The 27,781-nt window shown below is 40.4% G+C and overlaps 1 protein-coding gene across 1 annotated transcript in view; it reads left to right on the top strand.

Annotated features, from left to right (window-relative positions):
- Positions 1–27,121, top strand: part of Lvrn (laeverin) — a 77,254-nt gene extending 50,133 nt beyond the window's left edge. Inside the window, exons 12-20 of the mRNA XM_004651560.2 lie at positions 183–322; positions 2,915–2,970; positions 5,077–5,230; positions 5,653–5,747; positions 10,059–10,166; positions 11,273–11,440; positions 11,867–12,004; positions 18,482–18,557; positions 25,791–27,121. Of these exons, the coding sequence (XP_004651617.1) occupies positions 183–322; positions 2,915–2,970; positions 5,077–5,230; positions 5,653–5,747; positions 10,059–10,166; positions 11,273–11,440; positions 11,867–12,004; positions 18,482–18,557; positions 25,791–25,931 (1,076 nt within the window). The 3' untranslated portion in view covers positions 25,932–27,121. The remainder of the gene's footprint in view (positions 1–182; positions 323–2,914; positions 2,971–5,076; positions 5,231–5,652; positions 5,748–10,058; positions 10,167–11,272; positions 11,441–11,866; positions 12,005–18,481; positions 18,558–25,790) is intronic.
- Positions 27,122–27,781: the final 660 nt, after the last annotated feature.

The following is a 27,781-nucleotide window of genomic DNA, read 5'->3' as shown; positions in this document are numbered from 1 at the left end:
AATATATTGTCACTGTTTAGCATAGAGCTTAAAAATCATGCGTGAAAATATAAAAACATGGTAAACTCAATATATTTGGTTTATTGTTGGGAAGTGAGAGCATATTAAATGCAAGTATATTGAAAACTTTTTAAAAATCTTATTTCAAGCTATTTTTTTTCTTTTCTTTCTTTTTTTTTTAGAGGCATTCCCTGAAATGCAGCTTTCAGATTCTGACAGTGACTGGGTGATTTTAAATTTGAATGTGACTGGATATTACAGAGTTAATTATGATCAATTAGGTTGGAAGAAATTAAGTCAACAGCTTGAAAAGGACCCCAAGGTACAGTCCTTTAACTATGGTTCATAGTCACTCTACCATCATTAAGAATGAGCCTTCTCCAGATGCCCAGATGCACAAAGTGGCAAATGCATGTGGAGCCTGTTTGCAGTGGCTGGAGGCCCTGGTGTGCCCATTCTCTCTGTCTGTCTCTCTTCCATATCTCTTGGCTTGAAAATGAATAAACTATTTTAAAAGAGAGAGCTTTCTGATGGCAGGAGTGTCTGTCCTTTCTTACCCCATCTTCAGACATGCCAGAGGTAGTTTTGCTCTTATTCTTAGAAAGTGGTAATTTTGGTTGAATATGTATTTTTAAGCATTCTTTTAGCTTTTTATATTTCTAAATGCCATGTAGGTAAATTTAATGTAATGTAGGTAAAACTACACCTAAAATTTCTAAGACCATACTAGATACTTAGTATATGCTAGAAAATGTTAATTTTGACTCCTAAAACATATTCTTCCTGTGAGATGACTTTATTTATGAAACATCAAAAATAGCCTAATATCACTTAAAAAAAATTTTTTAAGCTCTATTTTGGGGCTGGAGAGATGGCTTAGCAGTTAAGGCATTTGCCTGCAAAGCCAAAGGATCCTGGTTCAATTCTCCAGGACCCACGTAAACCAGATGCACAAGGAGGCACATGTGTCTGGGGTTCGTCTACAGTGGCTGGAGGCCCTGACATGCCCATTCTCTCCCTTCCTCCCTTCCTCCCTTCCTCCCTCTCTCTCTCTCTCTCTCAAATAAATAAATAAAGATGTTTTTAAAATGTCATTAAAGATCTATTTTTATATATTTACTTGAGACAGAGAGAGTGAGAGAGAGAGAAAGAATGGGCACACTAGGGCCTCTAGCCACTGCAAACGTGCTCTGGACGTACATGCCACCTTGTGCATCTGGCTTACATGGGATCTGGAGAATCCAACCTGGGTCCTCAGGCCTCTCAGGCATGCTCCTCAAGCCATCTCTCCATCCCTACTTTAAATTATTTTTAAAACTCACAAATCAAGATGGCATCTACAAATGTGAAATGTGGATCAGGTTAGTCAGGCTTTAATTGGCTGGCTTACACTGAATCTTCATGGGCAGAGATGGATGCTGGCTTCAGATTCTTTGTGTTGCTTGCTGTGAAACCGTGCCAGGGACTCAGACTCCACTCACAGCGCAGCGGTGCTGAGCCGAGAGCTGTCCCCGCAGCCTGTGCAGCCGAGGAAGAGGCAGAGCATGTCGGCCCAGAGTCTGAGTTGAGGGTCAGGTAGACTTGAACTCACATTTTGTTCATCATTTACCTGAACTGCGATCTTGACTTGTGTACCGTGTCTCAGTTTACTTGCAAAAAAAGGTATAACAGACCAGCTTTACCTTATGGTTTAAGATGAACCATGAAGTGTTCTTGGGAAGATTAGACCAGAGAATATATATGCTTAACAGAAGTCAGACACAATTCTGGTCCTCAGAGATGTCCAGTAATTCTTAATGCTATTGAAATTTTAAGCAAAGCTACAAATGCCACTTATAATATTTTCTTTTAAAGCCTGTTTTCAGACTGACTAATTTTTGTTGTTGTTGTTTTTTGAGGCAGGATCTTACTGTAGCTCAGGCTGACCTGGAATTCACTCTGTAGTCTCAGGTTGGCCTCGAACTCACAGTGATCCTTCTACCTCTGTCTCCCTAGTGCTGTCATTAAAGGCGTGTGCCACCACGCCTGACACTCTGACTCATTCTTAATAACTACTAAGGACGCTGCAAGCCTCAGAAGTATTAGGTTATCACAGCAGTTCCTCCTGGAAACCATTGTAGATTCACTCCTTCATGAACTTAACCAAGTTCCACAACAGACTTGGTTTATCATACATATAAAACTTTGTGTTCTTTTTGTTTGGTGACATGGATCGGGGTACACATTGCTATGGCCTGAGAGGAAATGAAACTATTGCTGAGGGAGGGATTAGGCTTAGCTTACTCAGAGGCTCAGAGCAATGCTATAAAGATCAATTTTCTAGGTCCAAACACATCACAGTGCTGGAGGAATGGCACAGAGGCTTTGGGCCCCTCTAAGGCTGAGACCCCTGTTTGTGACCTATCAGTGTGGAGGGGTTGGGCTGGCAGCCGGCCCCTGCCTTTCTATGAATACCATGGCCCTGATGGTGGCACATCAGAAAAATATTTAGAGGATAAATACCATTTGAAAGAATACTTCATTATTACAAAAAGTAGTGTTAAATAACATTTATTTAAGATTCTGTATAGCAAAGCTCACCTAAAAATAATTAGGATAGTAGAATGTGATTTAATATATATGTTCTTTTAATTTTACTTTTCTGTTTTATTTTTTTTAACATGGTATGGTTTAGGGCATATTCTGGTACAGCTCTCTGACATCTTTAAGCATTATGATTGATATCCAATCATAATCAAAGCCTCATGGATGATGAATACATTGTGGGCTGTCCTTAGTCATCACTACTTCTCCACATATGAGAAAATTCCTGTGAAAGTGACTGATAAGGCAGCAATAATCTTTAAGTTGTCTTTTGACATTTTACCCAACCTGTCCTCATGTCTTCTTGAGCATCTTGGGGTCTCTTCTGCAGGCTATTCCTGTTATCCACAGACTGCAGCTGATGAACGACGCCTTTTCCTTGTCTAAGTGAGTACATTTTCTTCTCTTGTGGTCGTATCATGAGAACTCTATAAAATAATCATCTCATTACTAAGAACTTGGTTCTATAGTATGCAAAGGCTTTAACTAATTGATATCAGGGTCGAAAGGGAGCGTGATGGCTCAGGCCTGTGCTTCCACCACTTGGAAGGTCGAGGCAGGAAGATTTCTGTGAGTTTGAGTCCAGCCTGGATACAAGGTGAGACCCTGTCTCCAAAAAAAAAAAAAAAAAAAAAAAATTAAATTAAATAAATAAAATGATAACAAAAGCAAGATTAATGTCAAATACTGTGGAGTTTTATAGCATAAAAAAATTGTTGGACATAAACAGGCTATCAACTAAGATGTTGAAGTTACCTATGAGTGATGCTTACAGCTATAATTGTAATGATGTCTGGCTTATATTTTAATAACTACAGAATTTTCAATTTTATATGCATATGCTGGATTTGTTCAGTTATGAGCTATGCCAGCATTAAAACCAGGTATATTATTATATGTTCAGGCAATAGCATTAAAGAATGTGTAATAAATTATCTAGTGTGCCCTCCCTTCAGTTTGTCAGGTTCTTAATTATCTGTCTCTTTTCTTTTGACTGATTGTCTCCTCTGACACACATAGCGAGTTTCTCTGGCTGAAGCAGCTCCCCATGGTCACTGTGACTTTGGGAGCACTGACCACAAACTCTAGGAAACAACCTTTCTGGCTTCCAGATACTTCAATATGCAAACTGGATTCTGCTCATATGCCTGGCTTCACCTCCTCCTGCTGCTGTGAGCATGCTCAAACCCAGTCGCATTCATATCCTCTTCCTTCGTTCCTTTGAACATTCACTCATTCTTACCATTCCAGCGATTATCTTATCATGTCCATGTGCAGTGTCCGGCAGATATTGAGCAGCTCAATTGTGCTGTAAATGGACATCTCTCTTTGGCTTGCCTCCTACCTTATGTTTATTCTGTGGTTGCTTCAATAAATGACCTTAAGCAGTGAATTTTATTTTAGTCTCTAAAGGGGTCTCTCTCTCTCTCTCTCTTGCTACTATTCTTCCCATCACCCAACTTGAAACTCCAGAGACATCCTCTACTCTTCCCTCCCCCATGGCACGTGCTTAGACGCTCACCATGTCTTACTCAATCGTTCTTGGTAATTCCTCATCTTTTGGATTCTCACCTCACCTTACCTATTTTTCATCACTTATACTCTAAGCCAAGTTTTTATCTTTTATCTGGTTTATTACATTAGTAGGTAGGTTTTATTTCTTTTGGGTTCCATTACATCCTCTGTAAGATGGCAATAAAATTTCTGGCAATTTTACCACATTACCCTAGCTACTTACAAGCCTAGAGTACCTTCCCACCAAATTGTAACTGTGCATCCTGATGTCCAAGGGTCTCCATGGGTTTGGACCACCTTACATTGGTGTCTTCCCTTCACTATACACAGAAGCCTGCTGCCCTTGAACTTTGCCCATCGTACTAATTCTCACTGGGCCATCTGTGCTGTGTGGCCTTCTTGATCCTTTTCCATTCTACCTGTCCTTCCATGCTCTTCTCCAGTTCTTCTTGCATAAAGCCCTCCCTGGCTTTCCCATGCATGTGTTCTCCTTCTGCTTCGTATCCACCACCTTTTCTGAGGCCTCTCCTTAGCAGCTTCCTGTGCATGCATCAGCTCTTCACCAATGATTCTGCAATCAGCAACTGCGGGGTCGGAGCTCTGAGGTTCCATGTCCACCAGCAGCTGTAGAGCATTAGATTGAGAATGCTTACACTTGTTGAATGGAAACTCTGTTCTCATAAGAATATATTCTAAAGACACAATATTTCATTACTCAATCATCAGTCCAATATTTGGTCTGGATTTTCTACAGCTTTCAATGTGGAGACTTAAATGTTCTGTATAGAAATGAAAGATCTGGCAACATTTCTTGGGTTCCCCCTTATCAGTAAGATGGGGCCTTTGCCCCCCTCCTTCCAATTTATTCACATATTCCTTTGAAGTCAGACATTCAGACATGGAGAAAATATGGAAAGAGTATGAATTGCTTAGCAGGTGAAGGGTTTTTTTGAGTATGTGTTTTTTCAAATCAAACAGAAACAATTATATTGAGATTGAGACAGCACTTGATTTAACCAAGTACCTTGCTGAAGAAGATGAAATCATAGTATGGCATGAAGTCTTGGTAAACTTGATAACCAGGGATCTTGTCTCTGATGTGAGCAGCTATGCTATATACCCTTTATTAAAGGTAATTTCACGCTTTGTTACATGGTTTTTAGATAAATCCTCTACCCCTCTTTCCATGTTCTTGCCTACATCTGTGAAATCGGCCTTTCCCAAAGCAATAGCTTATTCATTCCATATGTCTATTTATTTTTAATCATAGCTGTTTATTCTTAGATGAAAATACTTTTCTAGGTCTAGGAGATGTGTATGGGAGAAGCTTGGATGGGTTCTTCATTATTGGCAAAGTGATAGTAAGTGATACGAGAAGCATTAGACCACATTTTAGGTTGTAAAGATAAGCTAGCATATTTAATCACAAATGAAGATAAGCTGTGAATAAATATTCGTCACTTCTCTATTAATATCTTTCAGATCAGTAGAGATGCAGTAAAGAGTTGGTATTGTGAGCCAAAGCTAATGATATACTTTCTTTGTGGTTCACAGAAGTATCTACTAAAGAGAATTAACTCAATATGGAATATTTATTCAACTATAATTCGTGAAAATGTGGCAGCATTGCAAGATAATTATTTAGCTCTGTAAGTATTTTTAAGCAATAATAATTGAATAAAATGACCTGAATTACTAGAAAGATTTCTGGATTTATAGACTAAAATCTTCATGCCTATTACTTATTGAGTTTGTAGGCTGTGTAACAATAATAACTCTGGGGCTGGAGAGATGGCTTAGCAGTTAAGCGCTTGCCTGTGAAGCCTAAGGACCCCGGTTCGAGGCTCGGTTCCCCAGGTCCCACGTTAGCCAGATGCACAAGGGGGCGCACGCGTCTGGAGTTTGTTTGCAGTGGCTGGAAGCCCTGGCTCGCCCATTCTCTCTCTCTCCTTCTATCTGTCTTTCTTTCTGTCTGTCACTCTCAAATAAATAAATAATGAAAAAAAAATTTAAAAAAAAATAATAACTCTTGAATTGGTGACCTATGTATACTTTCAGAAGAAATAGTATCTTTGGATCTTAATTGACCTTCAAAGTCCACGTGCATGCACACAAGAGTTTATAGCTTATATTCTCAAAGGTTAGGCTACTGGTTGAAATTGTGAGTGCATTCTAATACGGACGAAGGGTTGTGCTAAGGAAAACCATACCAGTCAATTAAAGGCATGAGAAAGTTGCAGAGGTGGGGCTCATCCTCTTAGACATTCATTTTGCTCTGACTTCCCCTCAGCGCCCAGTCCTTGCATTCTCATTGAAAGAATTCAGAAGAGACTCACAGAGCACACATGGATGAGAGTTTATTATGAAGTAATACCCTTAAGGGATGTAAATGGATAATAGCCAGGGAGACCATTATAGAGGGAAGGCAAGCTCAAACTGCGAGAGTGGGCAAAGGCTACAGAGAACACTGTGACAACTACCTTTTGAGGCAGGCTTACAGTAGCTTCAGAACTTTATAGAACAAACAGCTCTCCTGAGGGGCAGTTTCCAGTCTGTTGACTGACCAGCCAATTTGGAGTAACTCTTTAGAGAGGTGAAAATTGTATGTATCTGTTCTTTACCAGAAAACATCCTGCTGGACAGTAACCTTCTGACAGTTCAGAAAGTCATGTCTCTGGCCAGAGATGTGATTTAGGTCTCATTTTTTTTTCAACCAAAATTCATGCAACAGATCAGATTAAAAACAGTATAAGGGCTGGACAGATAGCTTAGTGGTTAAGGCATTTGCCTGCAAAGCCAGAGCATCCCACTTCCACTCTCCAGGACCCATGTAAGCCAGATGCACATGGTGGCACATGCACCTGGAGTTCATTTGCAGTGGCTGGAGGCCCTGGCGTGCTCATTCTCTCCCCGCAACTCTCTCCTGCTTCTTTCTCTCTCTCAAGTAAATAAATAAATTAATTTAGAAAGAAACAAGTATAAAAGCTGCATATGGTGGAGAAGGCAGAGGTAGAAGGATCACTATGGGTTTCAGGCTACATAGTGAATTTCAGGTTGGGGGCTAGAGCGAGACTCTACCTAAAAAACAGCAAAAAAAAAAAAAAAAAAAAAAAAAAACAGGAAAAAGTATAGAAAAAAAAAATGAATGTGTGTGTAAAAGTAGCCATGTTTTAGTGTGAGGAAATAGCCTTCATTTAATCAGTATCAACAAAGCCCTGTTGCCTTCACATTCCTCTCTTTCATATTTTTTTTTTTACTTAGAATTTTGACTAAACAAATGTAGATGTTTTTATTCCAAGACACCTCCTGTTGGTGTCAGTGGTCCACAGCACAGTCCTGACTACCAAAAAAAAAAAAAAAAAAAAAAAATCATTGTAAGAAAATGCATACATTTTTGTGACTTCACTGATATAGAGTTCACAGTACTTAATGAGGCTAATTAATATTAACTGAACTCATAGATAGAACTATAAAATACATTCTGATAAAGCAGTTAGTGTTCCAATGTACAACAATGCAAAGTGTATTGTAACTGTCACACAAACTCACACATTACCTTGCAAGAAGAATAAAAAAAATTAACGTAGGGTATTTTAAATTTCTTTGTCTTTTTTTTTTTTTTTGAGGTAGGGTCTCACTCTAGTCCAGGCTGACCAGGAACTTCCTCTGTAGTCTCGGGCTGGCCTCAAACTCACAGCAATCCTCCTACCTCTGCTTCTGAGTGCTGGCATTAAAGGCATGTGCAACCATGACCAGCTTGAATTTTTTTTTTAAATGAGTTTTTTTATTTGCACATGTGTGTGTGTTTGTGTATGCATGTGTGCATCTGGGCACACCAGAGACTCTTGCTACTGCTCACAGCTGCCAAATGCTTCCACTACTTTTTGCATTGGGCTTTATGTGGGGCTGGGAGAACTGAACCTGGATCAGCATCCTTAACTCCTGAGCAAGCTTCCCAGCCCAGTATTTTATTTTATTTTATTTTATTATTTCTTTATCTGAGAGAAAGAAAGAGAGAGTGAGAGAAAATGGGCATGCCAGGTCCTCTAGCCACTGTAAATGAACTCCAGATGCATGTGTCACCATGTGCATCTGGCTTACATGGGACCTGGAGAATCGAACCTGGGTCCTCAGGCTTCTCAGGCAAGTGCTTTAACTACTAAGCTATCTCTCCAGCCCCTGCCTGGCATTCTAAATCTTAAAGGTAGGAGCCATTGTGATACGTTCCTCCTCCTTTTCCAATTGCTGTTTTCCCTTATAATATTAGTATGTTACCAAGGACACAGCAGGTGGGACTCAGAGCTGAGTAGGAGAGGGGTGTCCATCACCCATGACGGTTAAGCCTGTCCCTCCTTCCTTCCTTTCTTTATTTATTTGAGAGAGTGAGAGAGAAAAAGAGAGAGAGACAGAGAGAAAGAAAGAGAATGGGTCTTCCAGGCCCTCCAGCGACTGCAAACAAACTCCAGACACATGGGCCACCTTGTGCATCAGGCTTACATGGGCCCTAGGGAATCAAACCTGGGTTCTTTGACTTTGCAGGCAAGCACCTTAACCACTAAGCCATCACTCCAGCCCAAGCCTGCTAATTTCTAACTAGCTACCTGACACTATAGCTCTGGCTATTATTGTTAACAAGAATTCAACATGATGCAAATGTGGAGTAGGTTAACACTGGTGTGTATGAGTCACTTGTATATGAGCGTATTTATTACAAATAATTTTCCCATCCAGAGTAAGCACATTTTCATGATGGTTTGGGAAGGAGCTGAAAGGCAACGTGAGGCTATGATCCCTCTGTCCACCGTGTGACCCAAGGTTTGTGTATGTAGAGTTTCAGTTTTCCGTGGGGCATCATAGCTACAGCTTCTAGTCAACATCAGACAGATCAAACTACACAAGAAATACAAAACACACAAAATATGATTGTTCCCTCTCAACAGTCCCCTCCTGAGGGTGCAGAAATTGTAGTGTCATGGTGTGTACGTGAAAGAGCATAGAGATGAATGGGTGAAGATGATGAAGGCAGGTTAGGGATGGAGCGGGCAGGCAAACAGGATGAGCCACATGCCTTCCAGGCTCTCCTAAATGGGACTGAGTGGCAGCTTTGAGGAGAGACTGAGTTTCCCTAGAACTCCGTCACACTGCAGGCAGCTTAAGTTTAGGGTGGGTCGGGAAGAGGGGGTGAGTACATGAATGAATGCCTGGAACTCTGTCTCAGGGGACCTCCACCCTGGGACCTCCCCACATCTGCTTATCACGAAGTCAGAGCAGGCTGAATTGAAACAAGCGGTAGAGCAAAAATCTGGCTTTTTGTGTCTTCTGGAAATTTATGAGCGCTTTGGCTTCCTTTACCCAGACCCCAGACTTTGCAGAACGTGGCAAGACAGGGCGCACTGCAAGGCATTGCTTACCTGGATTCCTTGTCGGACCTCACCGTGTTCGTTTTAACTTGTTTTGGACCATAAGATGGACCACCCTCCCCCAGCTCAGCAATAAAAACAAATACCTCTGCTCTTTTTCCGGTCTTGCATACACTAGACAGGAGAAATGGGCAAAGAAACAGATCAGATACTAGGAAGAATTTTTTTTTAATCCATAAAGATATTATACTGTAAAAGGGAAGAAAAGTAAATTGGCAACAGATGTGGATGCTTGTATACTCATGTGTGTTTGAGGGAGATGAAGGATGGCAGGAATTTATTTTGAACTTTGGGAGAGGAAAAGGGAGGAAAAAAAAAAACAGTTGTAGGAGGTTTTTTGGTGCCCAAGAGTCTTCAGCAAGGATTTCTCTGAATCTTAAATACATTTGTCATCACAAAGGCTGTTTTTTAAAACAAACCTGATGTTACTGGAAGAGTGTCTTGAAGTACTCATCCTTTATGAAACACCCATTTTTGGGAGCAGAGAAAACAGAGGTGAGAATGCAAAATGAACTGCTTTTCTTTGACTTTTCCTTTAAGAATATCACTGGAAAAACTGTTTGAAACGGCATGTTGGTTGGGTCTTGAAGACTGTCTCCAGCTGTCAAGAGACCTCTTCAGAAAATGGATGAGCCACCCAGAGAATGAGTGAGGGTGACATTGTCGTTTTACCTCTGGTTCCAGCACCAACGATTTGATTTCTCTACCTTTGCTCTTCTTGCAGTGGGGGGTGATCATTTTGCGTTCACTTAGTTACTCTCTCCAATTCCCTTTCAAATATTCTTTTCTAAAACCCAATGATCTCAATTAGATTTGTGCATAACAACAGATTAGAATTCACACTTAAATTGTAACCCTTAGCCTTTCATTTGCTGCTACCTTCTCTCAATAAGCACCTCTATGCTTGTGTTTTTTTTTTAAATTTTATTTTATTTGAGAGAGAGAGGTAGAAGGAGGGGGAGAGGGAGAGAGAAAGAGAGGGGAGGGAGAATGGGGGCGCCTAGGTCTTCAGCTACCGTAAACAACTTCTAGATGCATGTGCCATCTTGTGCATTTGGCTACATAGGTCCTGGGGAATTGAACCTGGGTCCTTTGGCTTCACAGGCAAACGCCTTAACTTCTAGGCCATCTCTCCAGCCCCTCTATGCTTATTTTGATGTTAGTCAGTGTCCCTGTCATTCCTTATTAATGGCCTGTGTCTGTGGACATACCGTATGCTACCATTTGAGTTTTTATCTCACTGAGAGCTGAGACTACCAGTCTGGTGTTGTGGCTTTACTATCTCCAGCACACCACCTCAGGTGTACTTTTAAAATATTTTTATTTACTTATTTGAGAGAGAGAGAGAGAGAGAGAGACTGGGCACACCAGGGCCTCTAGCCACCACAAACAAACTCCAGATACATGCGCCACCTTGTACATCTGGCTTATGTGGGTACTGGGGAGTTCTAGGCATCACAGGCAAGCGCCTTAACTGCGTAACCATCTCACCAGCCCTCAGGTATATTTTTATCAGTGTACATTGCCTTATCCCAGCTGACTTCTCTCTGAAAACTTGGTTTCTCAGCTAAATGCATGATCTCTTCTCAAGACTTTAAAGGTAAGGACAGTTCCCCTGTTCTCTGTATCTCTACTTTTGGTCTTTATATCTGAGATGTCAAATAATTTTTCTAGATCGTGTTTCTCAGTGACAACCTGGGTAAATGTATAACTGAACTTCCCTGAAGGACATCATTGCCTGTTATACCTTTCAGAATACCATATCCAATTAAGAACGTGATTTTATGCTACGGCATTGCCTTGGGAAATGATAAAGAATGGGACTTTTTATTAAATGTTTACAACAATACAACGAATGAAGAGGAGAAGACTCCTCTTGTTTATGCGATGAGCTGCAGCAAAGAGCCCTGGATACTTAACAGGTGATAATGAACAGGTGATAATGGTCAACTTACCTTGAGAGTGCATAGTGGGGGAATACAATTCATATCCCAAAGGGGAGAGAAATAGAAGCATGCGTATTTGTGCATTTCTTTTTTTAAAGTTTTTTTTATTTATTTGCAAGGAGAGAGAAGAGAGAGAGAATGAGAACAGGCATGCCAGGGCCTCCAGCCACTGCAAATGAACCCCAGATGCCTGCACCACTTGGTGCATTTGGCTTTACATGGGTCCTGAGGAAGCACACTTGGGTCGTTAGGCTCTGCAGGCAAGCGTCTTAAACGTGTAGCCATCTCTCCGGTCCCATATTCATATATTTCTAACTTAGAAAGATGAGATTTCAGTTGCATTTATTTACCTCTACATTGGAATTTGAATCGCATTTACTGTTTGCACCTGCACCCTTGTAGATTCATGGAGTACGCCATCACTGTATCTCCGTCCACTTTTAATGAAACGAAAGTCGTGGAAGCTGTGGCAGAGTCTGAAGTTGGGCGATATGTCGCAAAGGAGTTTTTAAGCAACAACTGGCTAGTGGTGAGCGAAAGGTAAGAAGGAACCTGACACCTCGCTTTCATTTAGGTGACTGGATTTCAGGGGAGCTTGCCTCCAGCCTTAATAGGCCACTGCATTGTCTTACCATAAGCGAGAACGCTTACAATTAATTTTGATTTTGAAAATGGACTTGCACGTTATTATCTACCCCAGTTTCCCAACTTTGCCCACAATGAAGTTTGTCTAAGAGAGAGTTGAATGAACTATATTTTTGGCATAACAATAGACCTTCCGCTCACTTACTTTGTGAGGTATCTCACCATATCGTGAAGAAGCAGTGCTTATTACTGGCTGCTGTAAATGCTATTACAGTTTGTCATATTTGTTTTTAAAGAATATGTCTGCATTTTGTGTTGTTGGGATTTTTAATTTTCTTATTTTTAATTTTAAATCTAGCCTCTCTGTTCAGTAAAATTTACTCATGTAAGCATTAAACAGCAGGCTGCTGTTTCTAGAACATTATTTAACCATTCATTCTTTTTTTTATCCTTTTTTTTTATTAATTAGTTTTGTATTCAGCAAATACAGTCAGTTTGGTACCATTATTAGGCTCATCTGTGACCTCCCCCTCCCCCTTCCCATTGGCCCCTCTTTGTTGTGACATATGGGTCATGCATTGTGGAGTTAGCCCACCGTTATGAGTAAGATAAATGTCTCTGCATATCATCACCCAACATGTGGCTCTGACATTCTTTCCGCCCGCTCTTCTGCAAAATTTCCCTGAGCCATGTTGGGTTCATCTCTAACCATTCATTCTTTTTTTTTTTTTAATTCTTAAAAATTTTTATTAGCATTTTCCATGATTATTAAAAATATCCCATGGTAATTTCCTCCCTTCCCAACCCCCACACTTTCCCCTTTGAAATTCCAATCTCCATCATATTACCTCCCCATCACAATCATTGTACTTACATATATACAATATCAACCTATTAAGTACCCTCCTCCCTTCCTTTCTCTTCCCTTTATGTCTCCTTTTTAACTTACTGGCCTCTGCTACTAAGTATTTTCATTCTCATGCAGAAGCCCAATCATCTGTAGCTAGTATCCACATATGAGAGAGAACATGTGGCGCTTGGCTTTCTGGGCCTGGGTTACCTCACTTAGTATAATCCTTTCCAGGTCCATCCATTTTTCTGCAAATTTCATAACTTCATTTTTCTTTACCGCTGAGTAGAACTCCATTGTATAAATGTGCCATATCTTCATTATCCACTCATCAGTTGAGGGACATTTAGGCTGGTTCCATTTCCCAGCTATTATAAATTGAGCAGCAATAAACATGGTTGAGCACGTATTTCTAAGGAAATGAGATGAGTCCTTTGGATATATGCCTAGGAGTGCTATAGCTGGGTCATATGGTAGATCAATCTTTAGCTGTTTTAGGAACCTCACACTGATTTCCACAATGGCTGGACCAGATTGCATTCCCACCAGCACTGTAGAAGGGTTCCTCTTTTTCCACATCCCCGCCATTTATGATCATTTGTTTTCATGATGGTGGCCAATCTGACAGGAGTGAGATTAACCATTCATTCTTGATTTTTTATTTATGTGTATGAGTGCAGGAAGCCTAGAATTAATATCTTCTACATGGACACTATAGATTTAGCAGAGACAAACTAGGTCATTGTTAAGGTCTGAGCACCTAAAGAGTTGGAAGGTAGTTTTTGCTTTTTATAAATAAGTTTATTCCTTTAGGACAAATATTTAGAATGTGCTTTTGTTTTGAGACAGGAGCTGATGTAACCCAGGCTAGCTTTGAACTCACTATATTGCTAAGGGTGACTTTGTATTCCTGTCTCTATTTCTCAGGTGCTGGGATTATAAGAGTATACCACCATTCCTGGTTAGAACACAAATACTAAGGGACAGAGATGTGTATGGACCTCTTATAGACCAAAATAATGGCTTGTTTTCCATTTTGCAAACATTCATTTAATATAGTTAGAATACCAAAAAGTATTTTTGAATCAGAAATTTGTTAAAATGTACAGATTAAAACTGATTTGTAATGAACAATTTCTTTAGCTCATCATGGGAACATACCTATTCTACCCACACAATAAGACTATTGTAATTTTTCTCTTATTTCACATTATCTAACTCTTGGCTCATTATTTTTGGAGGATCATTTACATTTCTTATATTTTCTGAGATGCCTCAGAACTTGAAAGTAAATTGTTTCTTCGATTTTTGATAAGTGATTAGACACCATCCCTTCCTTCCTCAGCCCTACATCCCACTGAGGATTTGGAAGTTGAGCTTTATTTTATTTTTAAAATATTTATTTATTTGTTATTTGTTATTTGAGACAGAGAGAAAGAGGTAGGGAGGGAGGGAGGGAGAGAGAGAGAAAGAGGGGCGGGGGGGGGGGGAAAGAGCGAGCATTCCAGGCCTCTTGCCACTGTAAATGAACTCCAGACATACATGCCACTTTGTGCATCTGGTTTTATGTTGTGCTGGAGAATTGAACCCAGGCTTATCATGCTTTGCCAGCAAGCACCTTTAACCACTGAGCAATCTCTCCAGCCAGAAAATATATGTTTATTTATTTAATTTATTTATTTTGAAAGCAAAGAAAGAGAGGGAGGGCAGATAGATATGTCGTGGCCTTTTGCCACTATAAACTCCAGATGCATTCACACTTCATGCTTCTGGCTTTACATGGGTACTGGAGAATTGAATCTGGGCCTGCAGGCTTTACAAGCAAGCACATTTAACCACTGAGCAATTTCCCCAGCACAGTGACTTTCTTTTTTGTTTTAGTTTTTGAGGCAGGGTCTCACTATAGCCCAGACTTACCTAAAACTCACTTTGTAGCCCCAGACTGTTAGAATTCTTGGCAATCTTCCTACCTCAACCTCTGGATGCTAGGATTAAAGACATGAGTGACTATGCCAGAGAAAATGAGTTTTATCTTTTGTTATTTGTTTTTTTGAGATAGGGTCTCACTGTAGCCCAGGCTGACCTGGAATTCTGGCTGGCCTTGAACTCATAGTGATCCTCCTACCTCTGCCTCCCAAGTGCTGGGATTAAAAGGCGTGCACCACCATGCCCAGCAATAATATTTTTATATAATAATTCTTTATGCAACAATTGTGATACATTTACAACCTTTTCTGCACTGAAGCTGTGCCCCATTGTGAGGGTATTCATCATGGGAAACTGTTCTTAATGTGTTTTCATATGTGATTTCTATTCCCTAGAAAAAAAATGTTTTCTTGCATTTAGAAAACAGAAAAATGTCAACAACATTCTACTAAGGATTCAGCTTTAGTCTTTGAAATGTATGCCTTTTATTTAAATGACCTTTATAAGCATATTAGATAGGAGCCTATGAGGAATTCCTGGGGAAAACTCTACATGAGTCTAATCATTATTTCCATGAAGTTCCTAGAATTATAAATGTATAGACTTTTAACCAGGACTTGAATGTCTTTATCATTTACTCAATAAAAACAACATATTCATAAAAGAAATGCTACATTTATATGGCAAACTGATCTTAGTTTAGTCCTTTGATTATTCCACTACAGAAGTCTCTTAGACTCAAGTAAATTTTATTATCATATTTAATAAACTTAATTTATATTATGTTGAATAAATTTATTTAGGGTCTAATTTATGTACCGAAGTGTTATTCAGTTTTGCAGTCATTTTGTTTGAATAAACAGTATTTATGTATTATTGAAAACAAAAGTTCAAATTAATAAAATATATTCACTTAATTAATAAAATTTATTCACTTAAGTGGCATAAGAATGCTTGCTTAGTTCTCTGTACAGATTATTTTTAAATGTTTTATTTTTATTTATTTATGTGAGCGAGAGGAAGAGAGGGAGGGAAGGAGAAAAAGAGGCGGAGAGAGAAAATGGGTGCACCAGGGTGCCCAGCTGCTGCAAACCAGACACATGCACCACCTTCTGCATCTGGCTTATGTGGTTTCTAGGGAATCGAACTTGGGTCCTTTGGCTTTGCAGGCAAGTGCCTTAACCATTAAGCCATCTCTCCAGCCCTGTACAGAATTTTTAGGATCACTTATTAAAGTTTCATTTAAAATGAGCATTGGTATATCGCCAATCTCCCTGCAATGATAAAACTAATATGACTGTATAAGCAAGAACAAAACTTATGCCAAATTAAATTTTGTAATGACTTTGTGAAAAGTATGCTGAATTTTCCTAAAATGTGTCTTGTCACCAGTTAATTCTTAGAGGTCTTCACGTGTGTTCCATTGAATGTTATTCATGGAAGGCATCGATAAGCATCTGTGAAAAGTAGTTAAAGCCGTTTCAAAAAATCATAGTTTTGTAAATATTCACAATTTGTAACTCACTTTTGTAAACTTAGAGATTTTTTAAATATTGGATAGTTTCCAAGAAGTCCTAAGAAAGAAACCTAGCTCATATTTAGACTACCTACTGTTTCATAGGTACAAACCCTTCTGAGCTCCAGAGAGACACTAACATCAATAAAATGTATATTGGCCACTAGATCAGTTGTTTCAGGAAAAAGACAGATAAGAGAGACAACATTTTCCAGCTCTCTCATCTCAAATGGAAGAGAAACATCTATCTATTGTTTTTCTGTGAGTTGACATTTAGGCTTTCTTTTCTTCCTCTATAAAATGACAGATACTATGTTTGATAAATTCTGAGGTTCTTTTTAGTAACTAAAACATTTTAGTTTTTCTTTTCTTTTTTTCTTGAGGTAGGGTCTCACTCTAGCCCAGGCTGACCTGGAGTTCACTATGTAGTCTCAAGCTAGCCTCAAACTTTACAGCGATCCTCCTACCTCAGCCTCCCAGGTTCTGGGATCAAAGGCGTGTGCCACCATACCCTGCTTGTTTTAGCTTTTATGTATCAAGTTCTGGTTGGGAATATAAAATGATATAAGACATAGTGTCAATGACGCAAAAGAGGGAAGATGGAAAAAGCTTTGGGGACTCAAAGGGAAGGCTGGGTTTAACTGATGTAATGACTGGAAAACACATTACTTATTTTCCAAGCATTGTTGTATTTCCTAAACTTCTAACCACTCTGTTACATTTCCCGATGAGGAGTGCAGGCTTGGAAAGGGCAAATAAGACAACGAGCAAACTGGAATGCAAAGTGCAGTGCCCAAGCCCAGAGGGCCTGTTCCCATGGCCTGAGCCCGGATCAGGCCACAGTGCATTCATGCTGCCTAGTGGCCAGACTAACACTGGTGAGGAAGGAGAAGAGCTGTGACATGGAGAAGAACCAGAAAAGCAAGCCAGCCTGGAGTGTCAAATCACCATGGCCTGACTGTGCCCATTGCAACATTGAGTGGTTCCATTTTTTTTTTTAAGATATATCTATATTGCCATGCATTTGCTGTCTTGTCTTTATCCTAATTAGGGTAAATTTTGAATACTAGTAGGGATAGACTATTTGTTATATCTACTTTTTGCTCAATACTGCAGAATGTTCTCTCAGCAAGAAAGGACATGTCATGTCTGTTTAGGACTGTCGCAGCTGCTTCCGCCTCCGGGAGCTCACCAGCTGCCTGGGGGTGCTCCTGTGTTTTTCCAAGTCTGACAAGTGACACGTGACCTAGGATGAGTGCAAACTCAGCCCTGCTTCAGCTATGGTTACACTTGGGACCACAAGAAGCCAAGGCTCTCTTTTCTCTCAGTTTTATTTACACGGATGACAAGATACAAACTCTAATTTCAAGTATGCCATCTTCATGTAAATCAATTGTGTATATTAACTATCAAAGTAGCTCAGACATTCTCTGTTCAGTCCATTACAGTAATCTTATTTCAACTTTTCTTTCTCTTTTAATGCTTCCAAAAGCTCTTTATTTATGGTTTTAGCTACAGCAACACTTTGGACTGGTACGTATCTGTTCATTTTTCTCAACAGCACCTCACAGCTCTTTCCAAATGACTCCTCTTGGATATTCAAGGGGGGAGTTTCAGTTAGCATGTCTGTGGCAGGGCGTTCAAGCAGCCATGGTACTGAGACATTTCGAGACTGGCAGAAGACAGTGATTCTCATTGCCAAAACACACAGATGCAAATTCTAAATATGCTGCAGAACATTGTAGCCAATGGTTTTGAAATTTACCCCGTATTTAGTATTTATTTTGAGGGGCATGATTTGCTGATTTTTTTTGTCAGACTCACAAAGTGAAACACAGGCCATGGATTCTGACTGCTCATGCAAGAATAACCATAGTTGTTGATTTTTAAGAAGGGCTTTTGCATTTAAATGAAAATGTGTTATAAAAATCAATATCTGTAAGTATTTCTTCAGTACAAAAGAATTTTCAATAAATATATTATTAATATATAAAGCTAAACTAGTTTGTATATGCTTTTGTTGAGATTTGGGAAGCTGAAATTACTAGGGACTGTATTATTACCATTACATACTGCTGAAATTTTAGTTTTATTTTATCAACTACCTTTGGCCCCTGACTAGAACCTTATTGCTTTGTAGGTATGGAATACGATCACTGGCTACTATAATATGTACCATCGGAAGGACCATCAGTACAGATCTGCAGATCATGGAGGTAAGCATGTGAAATATCGTGGCTACACTGCTGTTTTGGAAAGCACTCTTGACATAATTTGGACTTGTGGAAATTAACGCCATGGGCTTTTCTGAATATTTTCACCCTACGCTTCCATTTGTGCTATGTCACTGTGAAGGAGTGATTTCCACTCGTATCTTTCCCCTAAAATAGAGACTGGTCTGCCCTTTTGTGGGGGGCGCTGGACTTCACCCTTTCTCATACGGATTAGTGTGTAGACAATCTCTCCTAACTTGTTCCTCTCCAGCGCCATCACACCCGTGGCAGTCAGTCACTGCCATCCTTTTAGAGCTTCCTAAGCTCTTCATGGCTTTGATAAGATATGAAAACTTTTTTGATTAACTTCTGGAGCCCACTATGATACAGACTTTGTCTCATCTCTAGTTTCATTTTGTGCATGCCCTGCCATTGAATGTCAGAGAGCAAGAGCGACTGACAGAAGTTTTCCCAGTATATATTTTTTTTTTTCCCAGAGCTGAACCTACATGCACAGATTAAATCTCATGTTGTGCCTTCTTCTCTAAATTTCAGAAGTACTATGGTAGCATTCCTATCCCTGTCCTTGGTTAGATGATTCACAGTTGTCTTTTTAATGTTTATCATTATAATTACTAACAACATATTTTCATATGGATTACATCATGTGTTGGTACCCTCTTTTAAGATCCTGTTCTAATAATCTGTTCTAGGGAATCTACAATGGATGTATAGCCCCTTTTCCATGCTCTCAAATCGCCATACGAACATTTTTGTTTTGGGGCTTACATTAAGTTGCAATCACAGTGTAGATGTATCTACTCTGTGAGGCTATGGTTAAATAGCTCCTGGAAGGTGGATTAACATAACAGCTGGATTTACAGTCTAGAATCTAATACAGGGTTTGCTGTGTCTTGCACGTGCTTTCTTCTCAGCTGCATTTCGTATGCAGACATTTTCCACGGGGATGCAAACTATTCCAGGCTTACCTGGCCCTTAGCACCCTCCATCGCCAAAGGGGCGCCCTCCACCCTTCTTCATGTTTCTCCCTGTGGAAATGACTTCTGACTTCGGTCTGCTCTAGTTCTAATCCCTGCAGGGTAGGAGGAGGCATGGAATACTCTGATTGGTCCTGCCTAGATCCAGTGCCCATGCTTGGAGCCAGCCCTGTCCAGCCCCAACCGCTACAAACAGGAGAGGTATAGTTCTGGAAGGACACACACACACAAAAAAAAATAGGGTTACTAAAGCCAGAAAGTAAAGTGATGTCCCCATGCTCCCTCCCACAAAATAGCAACAACAAAATTCAAGAACAGCACCACATACCAAGTAGGACAGGCAGTGTTAGGCAGAATCACAGTACCAAAAGTTGGCAAAAATGTGGAACAATTGCACACTTTTATCCTGCCAGGGGGAACCTAAGATGCATGTAAAACACACAAAGATAGCATGTTTTCCTTGGAAAATTGGCAGTTTTTAAACATGTTTATTAGACACATATGACCTAACCACTTTTAGAGTTCTAAACTTTTTTAAATTAAAAATTTTTTTTATTTATTTATAAGAGAGAATTTTAAATTTTTTTTTATTTATGAAAGAAAAAGAGAGAGAAGGTGCACCAGGGCTTCCAGCCACTACAAAAGCACTCCAGACACATGTGCCCCCTTGTGCATCTGGCTTACATGGATCCTGGGGAGTCAAACCTGGGTCCTTTGGCTTTGCAGGCAAGTGTTTTAACTGCTAAGCCATTCCTCCAGCCCTACTTTTAGGGTTTTACTCAAAAGAAAACCTATGTCTACACAAATACTTGTAATAAATGCTTGTAGTAGCTGTATTCACTAACTCCAAACTAGAAGCCATCTAAACGTCTCTTTTGGAGTGATGGGATTAGGAAAATGGAATACAGCCACACAGTGGAATAGCAGCCTGAAGTAAAAAAAAAAAAAAAATGATGTAGCATCGTGCATAAATCTCAAGGTGATGATGCTGAGGAGAAGAAACCAGTCACATTCTGGGAAGTGCAGAGTATCTATAATGACAGAAACAGATGACTGGCTGGCTGTCACAGGGAGGGATAAATTGTGAAAGGGAACAAGGGAACTTTTTGGGGTCATCAAAATATATTATATATTGGCTATGGTTGTTATATCAAATGTCTATATAGGGGTCAAAAAATGATCAAATTGTACAGTTTAGGCACATATAAGATTATTATATATAAATGATATCCCAATAAAATTGATTAAAATCAAACACCAAGGCTTGGGCTTCTGTTGATAAGTAAAGTTATATTCATAATTGAAGGACAGGGCTGTGCCCCCCCCCAAAAAAAAACAACCTTCTCCAAGAAGCTAAACATATAAACATAGGTTGCAAATTTCATCCTGAAGCAGGGAGAAGCAATCAATTACATAGTACTTACCATGAGACAAAGAGAACTGCTTTTTTTAAAATGCAGTTTTTTGTGTGTGTGTGTGTGTGCGCACACGCGCGTGCGTGCGCGTGTGTGCACAAGTGTGCCTGCATACCTGCAGAGGCCAGAGGATGAGTATGCCATGGCCTTAAACTGCTGCAAACAAACTCCAGACACAGGCACCACCTTGTGCATCTGGCTTGCATGGGTCCTGGGGAATTGAACTTGAGTCCTTTGATTTTGCAGTCAAGTGCCTTAACCTTTAAGCCATCTCTCCATCCCAAAATCTTTTTAAAGTTTTTTTTTAAATGTTATTATTTATTTTATGAGAGACAGAGAGACAGAGACAGACAGAGAGAGAGAATTGGCAGGCCAGGGCTTCCAGCCACTGCAATCAAACTCCAGATGTGCGTGCCATCTGTGGGCATGCGCAACCTAGCGCAGCACCGTGTGGGCTTATGAGGGTTCTGGGGAGTTGAGCCTGAGTCCTTAGGCTTCGCAGGCAAGCACCTTAGCCCCTAAGCCATCTCCCCATTCCCCAAACCTTTGTTTGTTTGTTTGTTTGTTAATGAAAGGGTTTTCACTGGCCAGGCAGAATGGACTGGCTGGCTGGCGATCCTCAGGATGCCCCTGTCTCTGTTTTCATGGATCTGGGATTCACAAGTTCTCGGCTTTTTCAGCTGGGTTCTGGGGGTGGAAGTTTGGTCCTCGTGCTTGCAAAACAAGCACTTTGCTGAGCTGGTAATTATTGAAGAAATTATCTTTGCTGGGATTTTGGCCCATCGGAGGTTGAGTGGTCAGAACCTAAGGTATCAGAAATTCCCTGAGCGAGCGAGGAGAGAGCCCGGCGGCCCGGGCTGGGAAGGAAGCTCCCAGGACAAGACGGTGGCGCCTGGGTTGAGCGTCGGCACCGGCATCGGCCCGCCTTTGCCGTACGGGCTTAGTGATTTTTCTTGTTCTGTCTAACCGATGAACAAAGAACGTTGCCATTCATTGATATTAATTTAGAAATCCTTAAAGCTCAAAAACTCTATAGTCAGTAATATAGTTTTAGATTTAGCCAAATTGGCTTAAATCATTGCGAGTTGGAAAATGAGTCAGCTATCATGAATACCCTTGTCAAAGCACGCATGTCTTACAGTCCCCCTCAACCCCATCAATTCACATGACATCGAGCTCAGTCATGACTCAAAAGGGAAGTGGGACTAGAGGTCATTTGAGTTCCTCCCTCCTACCTGTGCACCTGCTTGTCCACCTCCGCGCCTGCCTCCCCGGTCTGCGCGCTCTCATCAGAAGCCTGGCTGCGCCTGGGCTCCTAAGCCTGCGTTGGCACCTGTCTGTCTACACTTCTGCTCACCACCACCGCTGCAGCAGGGCCATCTCTGGCACACCACTGGTATGGAGCAGTGGGCACTTGGTTTCGGCATCCTGGCGGGTGTGGGAAGGGTGGGAAAAATCTGAGAGACAAATTTCTTTCTCCTTAACCTACTTTCCCTAGACCTCCCCTTTTTATTAGTAACCAGGCGCGCTGGCTTGTGCGCTCATCTTCCCATTCACTTGGGGTCTGGTATATACACGTAATTGTGGCAAACGATCCTAGAGCCAAGTGCTCTAGGTGATCCTATGAGAGAAGTTAGTCAATGGATGTATTTTTTTTGTGTGAAAATATTCTTCTAAAAATATTAAAAATTTTTTAATCTGGGGATGGGTGATATAGCTCAGTGATTGAGAACTTTCTTAACTTGCTTGCAAGACCCTGGATTTGATCCCCAAAATCATTCTTTATTTATTTTTAAATAATATTTATTTGAGAGAGAGGCAGATAGAGAAAATGGGTGTGCTGGGGCCTACATCCACTTCAAACAAATTACACACACACACACACACAATACCTTGTACGTCTGGCTTTATGTAGGAAATGAGGAAATCGAACCCAGATCCTTAGGCTGCGCAGGCAAGTGCCTTAACCACTGAGCTTCTCTCCAGCCCACTTTATTTTTAAAACTGGCTCATGAAATTCATACCAGTTCATGGAGGTGTCTTGTAATATTTTGATACCTATATATTATATAATGTTCAAATGAGGGTAAATTTACTGTCTCCTTGGTTGTCGGTTCTTTATGGCAAAGAAAACGTTCAGAACCTTTCTTTTAAATATATTATATTGTCATATGTAGCTAAGTTATTTTGTAATAAAACACCAGAACTTCTGGGGCTGAAGAGACGGCTGTGATTAAGAGCACTTCTCGTGCAAGCCTGAGGGCCTGCTTGAGCTGGATACCCATATAAACAGCTTGGCATAGTCATATGTGTCTGTAACTCCAGTCCTGTAGGAAACAGAAAACCACCCAGGCTCTCACACACACACCAAAAAAGTCACGTTCTGGAATCAGTAAGAGACTCCTGAGCAATTAAGAATGGGCAGAAGAGGGGCTGGAGAGCTGGATCACTGGTGAAGACACCTGCCTGCAAAACCTAACAACCTGAGTTCAGTTTCCCAGAGCCCATGTAAAGCCAGATGCAGCGAATGGCACATGCACCTGGCATTCATTTGCAGTGGCTAGAAGCCCTGGTGTGCCCATCCCCCCATCTCTGTTTGCAAATAAAAATCTTAAAAAAAAAAAAAAAGAATGGGCAGAAGAGCAATGGAGGCAGACACCTTATGTTTCCCTCCGGCCCACACAGGCAGGCACACACTGCCACAGTTGAGCACATGCAGCACTATGTGACACATACATAGATTTAACACACACACACACACACACATACACACACACACCCCACATACAAAAAAAAAAGAGCACCAGAACTTTTCTCCCATCTTACTATACCAACACCCATTATCCAACCTTTCCTTGTTCCTCCGTCCCCGCCTCTCCAGCCTCTGGGAACGATTCTACTCCCAACTCCTATGAGACTAGCGTTTGAACAGTCCTCTTGAGTGAGGCTCAGCATTGCCATAAATGCAGGAGCCTTTTATGACCGAACTGTATATTGTTATGTCTTTGCACCACTTTTATTTGTCCATTTGTTGCTGGATGCACACGCAGGTTGTGTCATCACGTCTTGGCTACTGTGAATAATTCTGCAAGGAACCGGGGAGGACAGATGCACTGACAGTCCTCGTCTTGTTTCTTCAGACACAGACGCAGTTGTCACACTGCTAGATTACATGGCAGCTCTATTTTCCTTTCTTTTTTTTTTTGTGGGGGGTCTTTCAAGGTAGGGTCTCACTCTAGCCCAGGCTGACCTGGAATTCGCTATGGAGTCTCAGGGTGGCCTCGAACTCACAGCGATCCTCCTACCTCTGCCTCCCAAGTGCTGGGATTAAAGGTGTGCGCCACCACGCCCGGCTTCCTTTTTTTTTTAAAAAAAGAAAACTTCATAATGAGCTCCACAATAGCTGTAGGCACTGCCCCTGTTTTCTCCATCGTTTCATACCTGACAGGATTTTCATGCATTTTGAGTTGATTTTAGCGGTCTGCAAAGATATGGATCAGGTTTCATTCTCTTACATATACTGATCCATTTTCCCTGGTGTCATTTATTGAAAATTGTCCTAAGTTATTAGCATTTGTGTCAAAGGTTAGTTGGCTGTAAATGTGCTTGGGTTTACTTAAAGGGCTCCTAATTCTATTCCATTGCTTTGTGGGTCTGTTTCTGTGTCATTGCCCTGATGTTTTAATTATTATCATTTTGTAACATATTTTGAGGCTAAGTTGTATAGTGCCTGTGGCTTGGTGCTGAAAATGGCTTTGGCTATTTGGGATTGCATATGTGGACATGTCTCTAGGCAAGTTCTGGAAATATTTTTTTCTAGCACTGTGCAGAATGACACAGGAATTTTGATAAGGATTACATTAAATCTGCAGATTGCTTTGGGTAACACAGATATTCTACCAATGTTGACCTTTCCCATCAATGAACATAGAATATCTTTCCATTTCCTTGTAACTTCATGATTGCTTTCTCCTACGTTTTAGTTTTTATTGTTGAGCTCTTTCATCTTTTTGCTTATATTGATTCCTGGGTAAATGTTTTGTGATTATTGGAAATGTAACATGTCTGCAACTTTGCTGAATGTGTGTATTAATTTTAGTAGTATGTTGGTGGAATCTTTGGAGTTTTGAAAATAGAGTTTTGTAGGTCATGCCATCTGCAGACAGTGACAATTTGACTAAAATATTTAGAGATGAAGGATAGCATTTGTAAAGACAGAAAGGAGTTGTTGCAGTTCCTTTGACATACAAAAGGGTTTCACCTCACCTCTCTCAACAAAGTGTGTGCACTACCCCCTATGCATTCAGCAAGTATTTGTTGCAAGCTATGATATGATTTTTTAAATTTTTATTTATTTATTATTTATTTATTTGACAGCATCAAACAGACAGAGAGTGAAAGAGGTAGATAGGGAGAGAATGGGTGTGCCAGGGCCTCCAACCACTGCCAAAGAACTCCAGATGCATGTGCCACCTTGTGCATCTGGCTCACATGGGTCTTAGAGAATACAAACCTCAAACCAGGGTCCTTAGGTTTGACAGGCAAGCACCTAACTGCTAAGCCATCTCTCCAGCCATATGATATGATCTTTAAAATACAGTAATGAATAAGATGAGGTTCCACTTTATGGACATCCAGTGTACAATTTCACTCTTCCAGGGATGGGTGGTCTCCATCACATCATCTTGGTTCAAGCCTCCCAGGGACTCTCTCCACTATCATTGCCCCTGTGCAAAACTGTGTGGCCGGCTAGTGGGAAGTGTGCTTTGTTTTGTGTAAATGAGAAGTGTGACTGCCCTGACCAGTCTTCCCTGTGCTTGTAGATGCAGCAGTTTTTCAGTAACATGTTGGAGGAGCACCAGAGGATCACAGTCCAGGCCAAATTACAGTCAATGAAGATGGAAAATCTGAAAAACAAGAAGAGACATGCCAGGATGATGGAATGGCTCCAGAAAAACACATAATTTGTGGCTACTTCCAGCATGCTTTTTGCATTTTATAATCTTGTTTGCTCACAGTTTTGTGACTCTGGAAAACGGAACATTTGATTTATATTACAGTCACATTTACTCCTCAGAGGCTTGCTCTTACATTGTCATATTTGGCCTCATGTTTCAGTGACTGCAGAGGATTTTGTCAACACTTCTGTCTATCAGGAGTTCTGCTTCACAGTGGACAGTGAATCCGCAGAATTTTCTCAAGTGCCTTGTGAAAACAAATTCACTTAAAGTCTTGCTTAGTCTGTGATGAAGACCAGAGGAACATGAAATGATTAGCATTAATGAAGAGCACATTTATTTCTGATGCAATTATAGACCTGAATCCTCCAGGGCTTATTTAGTTCAAAGTTGAAATAATAATGAGAACATAACATGGCAGTATAAAGAAATAGAATCCAGGGGGGAAAATGGTAGTCACTAGGACACAGAGAACCCAAGTAAAGCAAGTTAGAAAGAAGAACAATCAATTTAATGGGCCATATTAAGTGTCCTAAAGAAATGTGTCTTGTTCTCTTTTCTCTCTCCCATAGTGCCTACTGTGTTGATGAATACTTTGCTGTGTACAAATGAGTGTAAAAGCATATTGTGCTCTCGGGATCACTTTGTTGTGGCCCTAAGGTGAAGGCTCTGGCAAAGACTGCATGCATTCACCTATAGGATGGACACCTTTGCCAGAGACCAACAGTGATGTTAAAAGACAGTAACCATTGTGGATTAATCTTTAGGTCTAAGGGGAAAAAAAATCTTCAAATAAGGGGAAATAGAACTGAATGTTGAAGTCAAGCATAATACTTACAGTTTTGCATTCAGGAGATTAAATTTTACTTGGCCAAATTGAACCTCTTGTAATGTGAACCAAATGACTTGAAATGTTTCATGGGGCTGGGGAGCTGGCTCAGGGAGTAAAAGAACGTGCTGTACTGCAAAGCAGGCCCCTGAGAGAAGGCTGTTCACTAAGAAGACCTCCACGTAAACCAGAAGAGAGACCATCCCAAGAGATGCATGAATCATAATGTCAAAACACAAGAAATATGAAAAGGCAACTTGTCCAAAAGTTTGTAACTTTTTAACAACCACATCCAAAGATGCTGAAATGATTAAAATGTTGGACAAAGATTCAAAAGTCTAAGTTTTAATTAGTATTAATGACCTTCAAGAAGATCTGAAATATTCACATAAATGAAAAAAGGAAGTCAATTTAAGAATTGGATGACAACTTTAGCAATTTGGATAACAAATTCAGCAAAAAAAAAAAAAAAAAAAAAAAAGATATTCTCAACCTAGAAGGCTGGAGGGATGGCTTAGCAGCTAAGGCACTTGCCTGCAAAGCCAAAGGACCCAGGTTCAGTTCCTCAGTACCCACATAAGCCATATAAGCACATGCATCTGGAGTTCATTTGCAGCATCTGAAGGCCCTGGGACACCCATTCTCTCTCCCCCCCCCCAAATAAATAAATAAGTTTAGAAAAAAGAAATCTTGTAAATAAAAGGTCAATCGAGTAGAACAAAGTAGAAATCATTACAAGTAACCTAGGCCAGATGGAAAAAAGGAATACCTGGACTGAAGCTACGGATGAGCAATTGTTACATTTAGATAGTAATACAGAAAACAGAGAAAGAAATCATGCATGACTACAATTTTCAAGACCTCTGTGATACTGTCGAGAGATCAAAATTAAAATAGTACAAAAGACAGAGCTGAATTAAAGTATAAAGGCATATAGAACATATTCAGTGGAATTATAGCAGAAAATTTCCAAAACCTAGGGAAAGATGTGGACATCCAAGTACAGGAAGCATTTAGAACACCAACT

Source organism: Jaculus jaculus, chromosome 14 (genome assembly GCF_020740685.1).
Source record: "Jaculus jaculus isolate mJacJac1 chromosome 14, mJacJac1.mat.Y.cur, whole genome shotgun sequence".
Taxonomy (NCBI): domain Eukaryota; kingdom Metazoa; phylum Chordata; class Mammalia; order Rodentia; family Dipodidae; genus Jaculus; species Jaculus jaculus.
Note: the sequence above shows the minus strand (reverse complement) of the source record. Positions and strands in the feature narration are given on the sequence as shown.